This window comes from Benincasa hispida, chromosome 1 (genome assembly GCF_027475165.1).
Source record: "Benincasa hispida cultivar pf3 chromosome 1, pf3_genome.v1.1, whole genome shotgun sequence".
Classification (NCBI taxonomy): domain Eukaryota; kingdom Viridiplantae; phylum Streptophyta; class Magnoliopsida; order Cucurbitales; family Cucurbitaceae; genus Benincasa; species Benincasa hispida.
Window position 1 is genome coordinate 22,928,178 of NC_143478.1, and position 14,008 is coordinate 22,942,185.

Consider the following 14,008-nt stretch of genomic DNA (forward strand, 5'->3'; position numbering starts at 1 on the left):
TTTATGAACCTGCCCCAATTTTATCTGCAGATGGTTACAGATACTACATCCTCTTTTTCGATGACTATAGCCATTTCACCTGGTTATATCCTTTACGACAGAGGAATGATGTGTTTCAAATGTTCAAAGATTTCTACACATTAGTCTCAAATCAAATTAACTCTACTCCTAAGATACTGCAGCTTGATGGGGGAAGCGAATATAAACTTATTATCATTGCCTGCAATCAACTTGGAATTCAAACATATTTCTTGCCCTCACATGCCTGCCCAAAATCGACACGCCAAACGAAAGCATCTCCAAATAGTTTAGAACAACCTCATCCTTCTTGCTCAAGCAGTCATACCTCTCAAGTTCTGGTGGTATGCTTTTCAGATGGCCACTTCTTTAATTAATGGTTTGCCTTCTTCTTCTCTATAGGGCTTCTCACCAGTACAGTTGCTTCATAGAAAATCCATGGATGTCCACTCTCTTTGCATTTTTTGGTGTACTTGCTACTCGAATCTAAGGCCTTATCAGAAGAACAAATTTGATTTTCACACTGAAAAGTGTGGGTATCTTGGGCCATCTCCAATATATAAAGGACATCGTTGCCTGAATGTTGAAGGACGGATCTATATCACCCGTCATGTGAATTTCAACGGAGCTAAGTATCCATTTTAATCTGGTTTTGGAGCCGCCAAACTAGCCACATTAGTGCCATCAGCCTATACCCCAATCCTATCCTGGTTTAGGTCTCCACTTATACCTCAGCTCACACAACCATCATCTTCTATCCATATGTCTCCCAGTCCAAGTTTAGGCCCAACACATTCATCTCCTATTCCCTATCCAATGTCAGGATATGAGCCCACTCCCTAATCCATCCCCACAAATGCTTCATGTCCCTCTACCCACTCCCCAATCCAATCTGCTGCCTCTTCACCTGATTTGGTCCCATCAACTACTTCATCCATACTTGACTCCTCAAACCTAATACCCGCCTTTCAAGTCCTCATCCTCAACTAACCCCTAATTTTCCATCTGTCTCTCCTTCATCTGTGTCTCGTCCTCCTCAGCCCATTTTCAACCAACATCAATGATCACCAGGGCAAAAACGGGCATTTTTTGCCCAAAGGCTTGGACTATTACCACCCCATCCACTTCACCAGCCCTGTCCACATCGAACCTAGTAAGATCTCTGATGCCCTTCTCTATCCACAGTGGAAAGTAGCTATGGCCAAAGAACTCTCTGCACTACATCGTTTGAACACCTGGTCTATTGTTCCAAATTCACCACAATACAATGTTATAGGGTGTAAATGAAGGAACTCTTAAACAAGAGAATCTATGAGCGGATGCGGATCTTTCCGATTTCATTGTGACCGAATTACCACACATACATCCTAACAAACAGATATGCATTGTGACACTAATTATAGGCATGCTTTCACAATTAAAATACAAAAGACTGACTAAACATACCAGTTGAAGATAATCTTTACTCGAACTCAGTCCAGCGGAAGCAACTCCTTTATGCTCTTTATCGCCCAGCAAATAGTCGCCTAACAGCACCACGATCGTCTAGACGAACAACACCGCACAAACCAACAGCAACCGGGGACGAAACCACCACTCGAAGCCCTCAGTATTCTCAGAGTGAGAATCCAAAGATTGAACTTTGATGGAATTGGTAGAAGGAGGAGGAAAAGACGATCATGTAGTACGAACAAGCAAGTGGGAGATAGTAGATGACTATCGTATAGTCAGGTGCTTGTCGTTTAGAGAAATATACACGATCATACAGGTTTTGCTAAGCGATCGTCTAGCAAATGGTAAGATATCGTTTAGGTTTTCTCGGCGCGCTAAGCGATCGTTTAAAAAAGTAAACGATTGTTTAGAAATCACGTGCGATCATTTAGTGCGCAGGTGTACGGTCGTTTAGGACGATGGGCACTATCGCATAGGCTCTCAACGCTAAGCGATCGTAAAGTTTTCACACCGTTAGCAAATTTTCAGCGTCTCTTTACAAAATGAAAACAATTTTCATTTTATTCATCAGTTACAAGAACCGAATTCGATCTTCCCACTTTCACACAATTCCAGAGAAATTCTCGACCAATTATCTCATAACTGCCTAAATAATTAAATAATGAATATAATCATATTATATTCTTGACCTATAGTTTGATATCATATATCTACAATAGTAATTTCTCCTCTACTTGATATAAATCATATTTATATCCAATTTCCTCCAAAATAATGTATCTCATACATTTAGTCAATTATATCATATATAATCAAACTCTCTCTTGTCAATTTGAACATTTCAAACTGACCCAAAAACTGATTCTCAACTTTATCCAAGCTACCAAGGGGACCTTATGGACCTATGGCTCGAAGCTCCAATGATACATGAATAGCTGACTAAACTCTTTAGCCACGAGATCCACCATCCGTTAACTATCATGCATTCTACTAAAGACCAACAGCTGAACTCTTTTTACCATAGATATATTTCTGTGACCATCGAATATAACCAATCATGAGTACGATGACCCTTCACAGATGCTCGTAAGTATAGCTGGGCCAATTTACCATTTTTCCCCTGTAATTACATCGCACTCATTAAGTACCACTGATCCCACTAATGAACAATACAACATAGTCCAACTATATGTGAACACCTCTCGGGCTAAGAGAAGGTGTGTGATTCTACATCGTTCAAGCCTTAGAATCAACCCTTAAGAGAGCTATCTATCTACTTGCCTTTGCTTCGGGGAAGAAGTGAATTTCATCTTGTGTAATTGAGTTCCCAACTCCCAAATAAGACGAATCCTCAAAATGGTAGGTTTAAGTCGACAACATGGCCACTGCACCCATGCAAATCAAAGAATCTCCCTCAATGGCAGGAGTTCTCAACTCACTCAGGATTGAGGTTATGTTACCTATGGTCATCCTAGTGAAGTGAAGCCTCTGTCATGAACGGTGTTATATAACGAGACGTTAACACTTCGTGGTTAGGTCTTATACAAACTCTTTGTATAGGATGCCCCCGCTCACATGTCCCCTACACGAATGATCAGGATCAGACCATCTGTGACAAGTCACAACACTTGTGACCATTCCACAAAGGGGGCCACATCCACAGTGTTACCAGGATAAGGTTTCCCTCCTATATCCATATACTACAGACCATTTTAGTTATCACTTAAGACATGATCTACTTATATGTCACCACATACATGCTTAAGTTACATACAGATAACCAGGGATTTTAAGTCTATTGGTTTGTGGTAAAGCAAATAAAACATTTAACTAAGCAAAATCAAGAAGTGAAGTAAAATATCATATATTATACATCACAAGCATTCATACAAACTATTTACAAACAACAAGACACGAGACTTTAGGGCATCAACCCCAACAGTAAATGGGTCTTCTGTCTCAAGCAGAATGTTGATGGTTCAATTCAGCGACACAAAGCCCGCCTAGTTGCTAAAAGTTTCTATCAGACACTCGACATTGATTTTTTAGAGACTTTCAGTCCTATAGTAAAGGCATCTACAATCCGAATTATCCTATTTCTTGTTGTGTCGAATTGGTGGACCTTACGACAACTCGACTTCAACAATGCCTTTTTAAATGGCATACTAAAAGAGGATGTCTACATGCCTCAACCACCTGGTTTTTAGGATCTTACTCAACCAACCCATGTCTGCAAGCTAAACAAAGCCATTTATGGCTTAAGACGAGCTCCACGGGCATGGAATGATGAGTTAAAACATTTTCTAATCTTCTATGGATTCTTTGTAAGCAAATCAGATGTGTCTCTCTACTTTCTACACAGATCATCACTCATCGTTCTCTTCCTCTTTTACGTTTATGATGTCATTATGACGGGTAACAACCCTACATTTATCTCCCAACTTATCACTACCCTTAACTCCAGATTGGCTTTAAAAGATCTGGGACAACTGAATTATTTTCTCGATATCCAAATCACATATCAACCGAATGGCATTCATCTCAACCAGTCCAAATTTATCTTTAATCTGCTCCACAAATTCAACATGTCTTCTGCCAAACCATGTCCTACCCGTACTGTTTTTGACAAACTTTATCGATACACAATGGCTCTCCTCTCGATGACTCATCCCCCTACTGGAGTGCTCTTGGTGCATTACAATACCTTGTAAACACTCGTCCTAATATTGCCTTCATCGTTAACAGACTTAGCCAATTTCTAAAAGCTCCCATTGATATTCATTAGAAGGTTGTTAAACGCTTTCTCTACTACCTCAAAAGTACCATGAATCATCATCTCTTAATCCAGCCGAGTCAATCATTGAATATAACTGCCTTTTCTGATGTTGATTGGACATCTAGTGTTAATGATCGCAAGTCAATTGCTACCTATTGTGTGTTTCTTGGTACACCTTTAATCTCATGGTCCTCCAACAAACAACCAGTTGTTGATTGATCAAGCACAGAGTCTGAATATCATGTCCTTGCACATGCTTTTGCTGAAATAACCTCGATCCACCAGTTACTTGGAGAGATTGGCTTCACTTTTAATGACACACATGTCCTATGGTATGACAATATTGGTTCTGGTGCCTTAGCCTCCAACCCTGTGTTTCATACTCGAATAAAGCATATCGAACTTGATGTTCATTTTATCCATGATATGGTTCTTAATCACAAGCTTGCTATCAGATATGTTCCTACCAATGAACAACTTGTTGACTGCCTCACAAAATCTCTTGGTCACTCTCAATTCATCTATCTTAGAACCAAACTCGGTCTAGCTGTCGCCACCCCAAGTTTAAGGAGAGATGTCAAGATAGATAACAAGGCGGTCAATCAATGAATCAGCAATGGTTGACCTTGGTGTAGCTCATGATGTGGCATTTCTTATCTATCCTTTCCCATCTCTCTATGATGTTTTTATCCAGCCTCTTATCACTCTACACATGTAGCTTTTGTAACAATATTGATTCCTTTCAAGTGTATATAAATCCCCCTTCTATGGGCAATACGATATAGGGAAATACAATACACAAAAGATCTTAACCTAAGTATCCTATCATTCTCTTTCTATCTTTTATTCTCTGATTTATTTCAAACCTCAACCTAAGTGAACTTTTTAGTTGTCCTAATCTGTAGCTAATGTCCTAACCTTTTGGAGTTTGTTATTCATGTAATCACTTTACTAGTTGTTTGGCATCAGTTCTAGATTTTAGCTAGTTTTTAGCTTTCGTCCATTATATCTAATGATTTAAATATATTTATTTGCTGAATAAAAGTTCAAATCAATTTCCACTTCCTTTTATCTCTTCTACTCAACTATGATATTTTGCTATTTCAGTAACAAAACTTGTAATATAACCTTTACCTTTTTACATGTAGTAAAATTTTAAACATTTTTCAAAAAATGAACACAATATTCTTATTAAATTTTACTTTATTTTGAGTTTTCAAAAACAAAGTTTGAAATTAGAGACTTCTAGAAACAGAGAGAAAAAAGGTTACCATTAAACAAATATGATTTTATAAGTTAAATATATATAATCAAACATTAGCTTTGCCTGTCTATTTCGTAGCAAGCCTGACTCTCGATAATACATTGATCAATTTGATCCGTTTCCCATAACCAAGAAGAAATTTTCTCAAGCTCCCATTGGTCCAAATTACATCCTTCAACTGATCCATTATCTTCCCAATCCCAATTCATCCATTGATCATTTTCCAAAGCTGAATTCACAGAAGAAGAACATGACCCATTTTGATGATCTTCAGTAGTACATGTCACTTTCTCATTGCATCCATTATTTCCTCTTGATTCCACCATTCCGCATTCATTAATTTCATTATTCAGTCTCTTTATTTCACCATCTAGCCAATCATATGGTCCCAAATCTTCTCCACTTCCATCATCCATTACGGGGCTCAATACTACATTTTTCAATCTATTTTGATCTCCTTTATGATCGTCTTTTGGGTTCAACCCTTCTTCTATTGCTTTCCCTTTGATTGTAGCAGCTTGTAATTGTTGGTTTTTCCTGATGTTTCGCTTTCGCTTCGATGCAGGAGAAATATCGAGGATGCCAGTGATGAGTGAAGAAGACTTGGCAGAAGGTCGTGTTAGGGTATAGATTCTTCGACTTAGATGAGAGTTCCAATAGTTTTTTATTTCGTTGTCTGTTCGGCCAGGTAAATGTCCCGCAATTAAAGACCACCTAAATAGCAATCAAATCCAACAAGAATCATTTAGAATCCTAATTAACCCAAGAACCATACATCATCATCTTGTGTTCACCAATAACATCTTTAATATTGTTATATATCTTTAATATTATTATACATGGAAGGAAATCAAGCAAAATGCATGGGAATAGAAGTAATTGGACATAATAGATAATCTAAGGGTCCACCAAACTTTAGTTTTAGTTGGGCATATTTAATTATTTGTATTGGGACAGACAAGATTGAGTGAAATGGGGAAACGAAACTCTTGAGAGTATAATGGCGTTTGTCGTTTGCTCTTTGTTTTTAGGGTTTTCAATATTGTACGTCAATAAAGTGTGGTCCGGGAAGAACAAATGCTACAGCCTGAATGTTAATTAGCTTTAAAGAGGAATGGGGACTGCATCCTTCTACACAATACACAAGATTTTTATGACATGGATTTAGTTGTTTGGATCAAATAGTTCCATTTTAGAACAAAGATTGGATCAAATATAATTTTTTTTTATCATATATGAGGTGCGAAAATCAAGCCTCATATCAACTTTGAATTAATAGAATAAGCTTATGTTTTTTTTTTTCCTTTTGATAAATGTGGGTTGGAGTTTGAATCTTTAATCTCGAGATTATTGTGCATACTTAATGTCAGTTGAGCTACGCTCATTTTGGTATAGTATAAGCTTATATTAGTTAAATTAGATTCATGTTGATAAGTTAGATCAAAATATATATTAAAAATGGGTTTTTTTAAGATATCAGGAGGAGTGTCACGTGAAACTAAAAGTAAAGTCATTAGAAATTAATGTGCAAAATTAGATAAAATAATATCATTATAGAAATATATGGAGGGTCACTAATCCCAGTGATAAAAGAAGTAAATTACAATCTCAAAATGTAAATATTGTTTTTCAAATTGCCTTGAGTGACTTTAGGCTTTATAATGTGCTTGTAAAATAAGTATCTTAAATATATATATATATATATATAGATAAAATAACATTTGAGGTTAGCGTCTATTTGGTCAAGAAGTTTTAGAAAAGATACTTCAATCCTTAAAGGTTAATGGTTTCTCGATTTATTTTGACTAATAATTAACTTTAAAAAAAAAAGTGATGTGACATATTAAGTTACATATTCTAAACAAGGTAAATTTTTTTATTAATTTTATATCTTTGTAAGGTTATTTTGATTATTTTATTTTATTTTTTCTTTTTTCCTTCTCTCTTTCCTCTTCCTCCTCCCTTCTTTCTCCCTCCCCTGCATCTCTCTAAAAATAGGATATTCATCGCAGGGACCTCCGAAAATTTCAAGGGAGCAAAGCTCATTCTTTTTATTAGTAAAAATGTACATTTTCAAGGGTAATTTCGTGGCAAACCAACGCATTCAAGGGCAATTTTATGGCAAAACAAATTAACCATAACTAAAAAAACACAAACATAACATAAATATCTTATTTCTGCCGCCATTGATAATCAGTTCTCAAAACCCTCTTCGTTTCATTTTTGTTCAAGTCTAAAAAGTTCACTGAACCCCCATTTCCCTCAAACTCCCAAAACCCACAACCTAAAAATGATCAAGATTACAACCCACGAATTCGCACGAGATCCATAAGTGAATAATTAAGTTCCAAATAGAGTCAAAGAAGGAGAATTAAAGGGAGAAGAACGAAGAGGCTGGAAAGTATAGCGTTTTGGAGTTGGAATTTGAAGAACCAAATTGATGGATTTGGGATTTGTTTTCACAGAAGAGTATAAAGGTTCGAGCTTGGAGGTTGGGGAAAATGGAAGAAGATGAAAGCTATGTGGTAAAATTTAGCCCTACCTTTGAAAGCTTGGTCGGGCAGCCATGGAGGAAGAGCTAGGCTTCAAAGGAATGGAGGCGGGAGAGAGAGGAGGGAGGAGAGAAAAGGGAAAAAGAAAGAAAACAAATAAGAATAAATCTAAAGAGTAAAATCCACCTATGTTAAACAAATTAATATAAAATTAATTAAAAATTTGTCACCTCGTTAAAAAATGTGCCAACTCAATATATTTGGTCACTTTTGGGTTAGTAAAAAATGTCGAGTTAATTTAGGGACCATTTAGTAGTATTTTTCAAATCTTGAAAGTTAAAGTTTTTCTTGAATCCACAGACTATATAAACACTAACCTCAAATCTTATAAACCAAAAGTGTATTTTATCCAATTTTATTTTAATTATAAACACTTTCATAAGAGTTTAATTTTCTAAACTTTAAATAGAAAATAACTGCAAAAATATGAACTTTTTATTTTTTTAATAAAATAGGGAATAGAGGGATTCAAAACACAAACTTCTTGATCACTATCACATATATTAGTTGTCAATGGAGTTATATTCGCTATGATTGATATGATTTTTATTAGTAATGAAGTTAATTAGATGGAAATTTTTAAATTAAAAAGATCAAGTTACATTATTTTTCTTAGGTATATGCACATTTTTTTACAATGTCAAAGAGAGAGATCGAATTTTTAACTTCGAAAAATTTGATGTAGGTGAGACTCACTACATGTTCAGGTCAAATATATGTGTTTATATACATGTGTTTAGTTTATAAGTAAAAAGAGACAAAATCAGTGTTACAACATGTTTTTATGAGAGGATTTAATTTGTTAAAAACCTTACAAATATATGTATATTTGACTTCAAAAGAATTTGTATATATTCTTTTAAGAGAGAGAGAGTTAAAAATTTTAAAGACCGAAATAGGAAGAAAAAAAGTACACATAGAATTTTTATTTTTATTATTGACTTCGGAATCGATAATCTTATTTAACTGTAAAAAATAAATGATCAGAAATATAAGAAAAAGTTGATTATCATAGCAAATTAAGCCAGTAATTATAAGGTCTGAAAAACTTAAAGTAACTTTTTATTTGGCATTTTCTTTAATTTCTTGCCAGTAACATGAAGATTATAGTTGAATTGAAAATAAGTACCTGTTGCCAAAAACATTATGTAGCTTTACAATCAGTTGTTCTTCCTCAGCTGTGATGTTCCCTCTCTTCACGTTTGTCCTTAGATAGTTAATCCATCTCAGTCTACAACTCTTTCCACACCTTAACAATCCTTTACCATAAAACCATAAATATGTCTCAAAAAACATGTCCAATAAAATTTTTGCTTGTTTTCTTACTGTGACTTTTAGTATTTTTATTAAACAGACATTTGAATTAATTCTTAGGTCAAAATCTAAAAATAAAAACAATTTTTTTTAGTTCTAAAAACTAAAACTTGCATGGATTTTGAAAATATTGATAAGAAATGAAGGAGAAAGTAAAGTTTATAAACTTAATTTAAGAATTAATATTAATTCTTAATTGCTTTTTCTGAATTTTCTTCATTTTTGGATACTATATAAGTTTGATAACGACATTATTTCTTTTTTAAAATAATAATAATAATAAGTCAATGAAAATCAAAACCATCATCAAACAACGACTTTTTCTTTTGCTTTTCTTTGTAAATTGATCTTCTTAACACCAAAACAAGAACAACAAACAAAAAAACACAAACAACTAGTCATTGTAATCAATCTACAAGAAGAGGAGAAGAAAGTGAAAATGTATTTGAATTGAATTGAACCTGCATTCTTGGGCAAGGATCTCCATGAGCCTTCACCATTGGCTTGAATATAATTGATCAAAATCTCATCTTCTTCAGCTGTCCATCTTCCCCTTTTCAGCCCCACTTTTTCACAACAAGGAGCTCTCACCATAGCTCTCAAGAGAAAAGAAAGATCAAAGCAACAATGGCAATATAAATGACACACAATAACAATTCTTTGGCTAACGAAGATAGTGTTATATTCTCAATAACTCTAGAGAAAGAAAGAGGAGTTGCAATATTGCATTTGGGGAGGTTCTTCCCTAAGTTTATAGGGTTTGGGCTAATTGAAGGGAAAAGCGATAAACTTAAAATATTGCACCCTTTTTCCCTTTCCCACTTCATTAATTATATTGCTACCGTTTCTCTATATTGTGATGGCCATATTTAATGCTACAACTGTGAGATGGGAGTTATTACCATTCTGTTTAAAGGTAAATTTGTAGACCACGTCATTCATCCATCGTGGATGAAAAATAATTATGTGTGTTATGACATAAACAATCAACAAGCAAAGAATCAAATAAAAAAGTAATTGACATTTGATCTCATCATTCATATAGAGATATGCGAGTTGGTGTATCCTATACAATGACTTTAAATAAGATTGGACCATGAAATATATAATCTCTCTTTGTAACATTGTTGACGGAAGAGATTCATATTTCAAACGACGACCTATGTAATTCAATCTCAATCCTGAGTGAGTTATAGACTCTTAGATATGAGGGATCGTCCATGATTTGTATGGGTGAGAGTGACCCAAGTCACCAACTCAATATGTCTACCATTTTGGGAATAGACCGAGTAGGAAGTTGAAAACAAAGCTACAAAAGATGGAATTCACTTCTTCCCGCCTTTAGGGTAAGTAGATAAGTTATTCCCTTAAGTACTGACTCTAGGACTTGAATAATGGGTCCTACCCTCTCACTGGGCTAAGGAGCTTAGTTTATGGTTGTACCATAAATAGATTGTTCATTAGAGGATCAGTAGTACTTAAGGAACAAGAGGTAATTACAGGGGTAAAACGATAATTTGACCTAGTTATAATTACGAACAACTTGTGAATGATCGAATTATATGTAATGGTTATATCAATTGACACAAAATATTCTACAGTTCATAAGAGTGCAACTATAGGTCTTTAGTGGAGTGTCTCATAGTTAATGAATGTTAACTAATTTAATTAAAGAGTTCAATTCATTAATCTCTGATCATTAGAGCTTATAATTGTAGGTCCATTAGGTCTCTACTAGCTCACATAGGGTAAAATAAGAATAATTAGTTTTAAAAAAATTGAAATGTTCATATTAAATAAGGAAATTTATGTTTATTGTATATGATACAACTAATATAATGCATACAGATACATTATAATATAAAGTTAATTTTGAATGAGATTCAAGTTTAAACTTTAAAATATGAGAGTATTAATATTTGAACGAGGTTTCAATATTAAATGAATATGAATTGAATTCATATTAAAACTATAAAATAAAATTAATATAAATGAGATTTATCTTGATACTACAAGAAAAATAACTTTCAGTGGCGAGTAAAATGCGTTGTTAAAGCAAAATGCCGCTAAAAGTATTAGCAACACGTAGAGGCGTGCCGCTGTGAATGTCGCGGTAGCCATGTAATTGAAAGTTTTAGTGACATACTTACTACGTGCCGCTAAAACTTGCTATAACATTACTAAAAGCGTACTTTTAGCAACATATGTTTTGTCGCTATTTTTGTTATACAGTGATATTGAAAACTCATCTCTAAAAGTTAAGTTATAAGATTGTTACTAAATGTGAATCAATGGTCATTGCAAGTATCTTTTGCAACATATATAAACGTCATTAAAGGTATTTCATTAATTTAAAAAATAATATTTAATTTAATATATAAAGTTGTTATCACTAGAACAAAACTAGGCTATAATGTCAGCCAAAAACCGACATTATAGGGGATACTGACCGACATCGAAGAATGTTGACTAACAAATATTTATATGGATATAATAAAGTAATAAGATATTTGCATACTAAACTTTCAACAAATATAACAATTAACTAATTCACTTCAACAAAAATAATATAATTATTCGTCCCTCCACAAGCTATATTCAACTTACAAAGATAAACAAAATTGGTAACTATAATAAGTACAAGACTCTAAAACCTTAAAATTAACCCTAAATGATTATCTTTTTGAGCTTAAATACTTCATGAAGTCTCATTGTCAGTTTCACTACAGCTAGCTCTTTTCCAATGAAGTCGTTAGTATCACTACACCCAACTTGAACTCAAGTGTCTTCTTACTTCTGTCTTGAATGTTTCCAAACTAAGAGGAAAGACTAATAAATCCGAAATTCATTTGACAAAATGCATAAACATAAATACAAAAGCACACATAAACAATTCAACATAAACTCAAGTTAATGATACTCATGAACTTAATAGAAAAAACAACAAACTAGAATTTGGCAAAATATATAAACATAAACAAAAAAGACTTATAAACACATACAACTCAATGGAAACCATAAATAAACTTAACAACAAATTCACCTGGAAAACTTATAAAAAATGATTTGGGACCTAGCTGAATGTATCTGAATAAGTCTGAAACGTATCCAGAGTTTGGAACTACACCGCACCTGCCAACAAAAATTTCCAAATGTTTAGGACAATTTTAAAATACTTTAAACAAGTTGGAATGGGTTTCAAGTGAGTTGATACTTACTAAACATAACCAAATAGCACTGATACCATTCTCGTAGTTGTGAGAATAAGCTTACTCCTACAAACTTGAAGGCATTAAAGGAATTTCAGCAAACAATTATAAAAACATACATTAAACACCCTAAACAATTATAAAAATTAGTGGTGGATCCAAATTCAACTCCAAACTTAAAATAAGCTTCAAACCTAAACATAACCATAATTAAAGGTTCCAAAACTAATTTCTAACAACCAAATTGAATCTAAAGGGTTTCAAAACATTAAATACTTACCAAGAATGTGCCAAAACGCTTCGAATATTACTGGACAGTGACCTTAAACACCCTCAAAACCCCATTCTACAAATTGAAATTCAATGGGTAATAACCAATTAGTGTCGAAATTTCATGAGTATCTAATATCTTCCAAAGAAATCCTTAAAACTCACCTAAAACATCTTATTACTTTCAAGGAAGGGGAAAACGAAAAGGGAGAAAGGGAAAACGAAATGGGAAAGGGATGGAGCTAAAAATTAGGGGTGCATGGTGGAGGAAAAATAAAAAGGCTGAAAATCTACCCTAGTTCATAAAATTTTATGCATTCTTAGTAACATTATACTATGTTGCTAAAGTTATAAATATTTAATGACATGAATTGACACATTGTAGAATCTTTTAATGACACAATTTTAAGTCACGTCGCTGATAATAATGTTTTGTGACATTTTTTAATATATTGCTATAAATAAAATTTTACCAACGAAAATTGCTATGTCACTAAAAAAAATTATTGTTGAAAAGGAATTTTCTTATAGTTTTAAACTATAAGTTATGATAGAGAGGTATATTAGAATATAATTTAAATATATATTTAATTAAAATAAATAAATAATTTAATTTAATTTAATTTAATTAATTTGATTCAGTTTAAAATTAAATCAAATAAGAGTAACTCCCTGCAGTTGCAAGGGAGTGATGAGTGGATTAACTCTCCTCACTTAACTTATTAAAATCTTTGCAATTATAGCTCTCTCTCTATTTTTACGTGAAAGCTAAAAAAGGAAAATACCCACTCAAATTTCTCTCTCAAGCCAAAAAGAAAAGAATAGACAAGAGTTCTCTATCAAAAATATATTACTACTTTCAAAAGGTTTCCACAAACTTTTCCTTGCCAAAAGAATAACGGGGAAGCCCTTTTGATGGTGTCTTGCTTGTGAGTGAAGAGTTTGCGAAATCAATCAAGATTTGGAGAAGTTTAAAGAAAGGTTTTCAAAGGTAATCATTCTTCTCCTTGTGTTGTAAATTATACATGCTTAATCTACTGTTTAATTGGGTTTTTGTGTTTTAATTATTGAAATAAATTGAAGCAAAACGATCATACGCTTCCACACGAAATTTGATCCCTTCAATTCATTAGCAGGGAGAAAAGTGTCTCAT

At 33.6% G+C, this 14,008-nt stretch overlaps 1 protein-coding gene and 1 non-coding gene across 2 annotated transcripts; both read right to left on the reverse strand.

The window, feature by feature from the left end:
* Positions 1–5,513: 5,513 nt before the first annotated feature.
* MYB111 (myb domain protein 111) lies at positions 5,514–10,117 on the reverse strand. The gene is made up of 3 exons (XM_090305854.1): positions 9,838–10,117; positions 9,192–9,321; positions 5,514–6,224 (listed from the first exon to the last, which is right to left on the reverse strand). The coding sequence occupies exons 1-3, from the start codon at positions 9,968–9,970 to the stop codon at positions 5,564–5,566; spliced, it is 924 nt and encodes a 307-aa protein (XP_090161980.1). The 5' UTR covers positions 9,971–10,117; the 3' UTR covers positions 5,514–5,563.
* Positions 10,118–11,935: 1,818 nt separating this feature from the next.
* Positions 11,936–13,147, reverse strand: LOC120071847 (uncharacterized). The gene is made up of 4 exons (XR_016528829.1): positions 13,021–13,147; positions 12,866–12,931; positions 12,595–12,658; positions 11,936–12,508 (listed from the first exon to the last, which is right to left on the reverse strand). It is a non-coding gene; the product is annotated as an uncharacterized LOC120071847 (transcript).
* Positions 13,148–14,008: the final 861 nt, after the last annotated feature.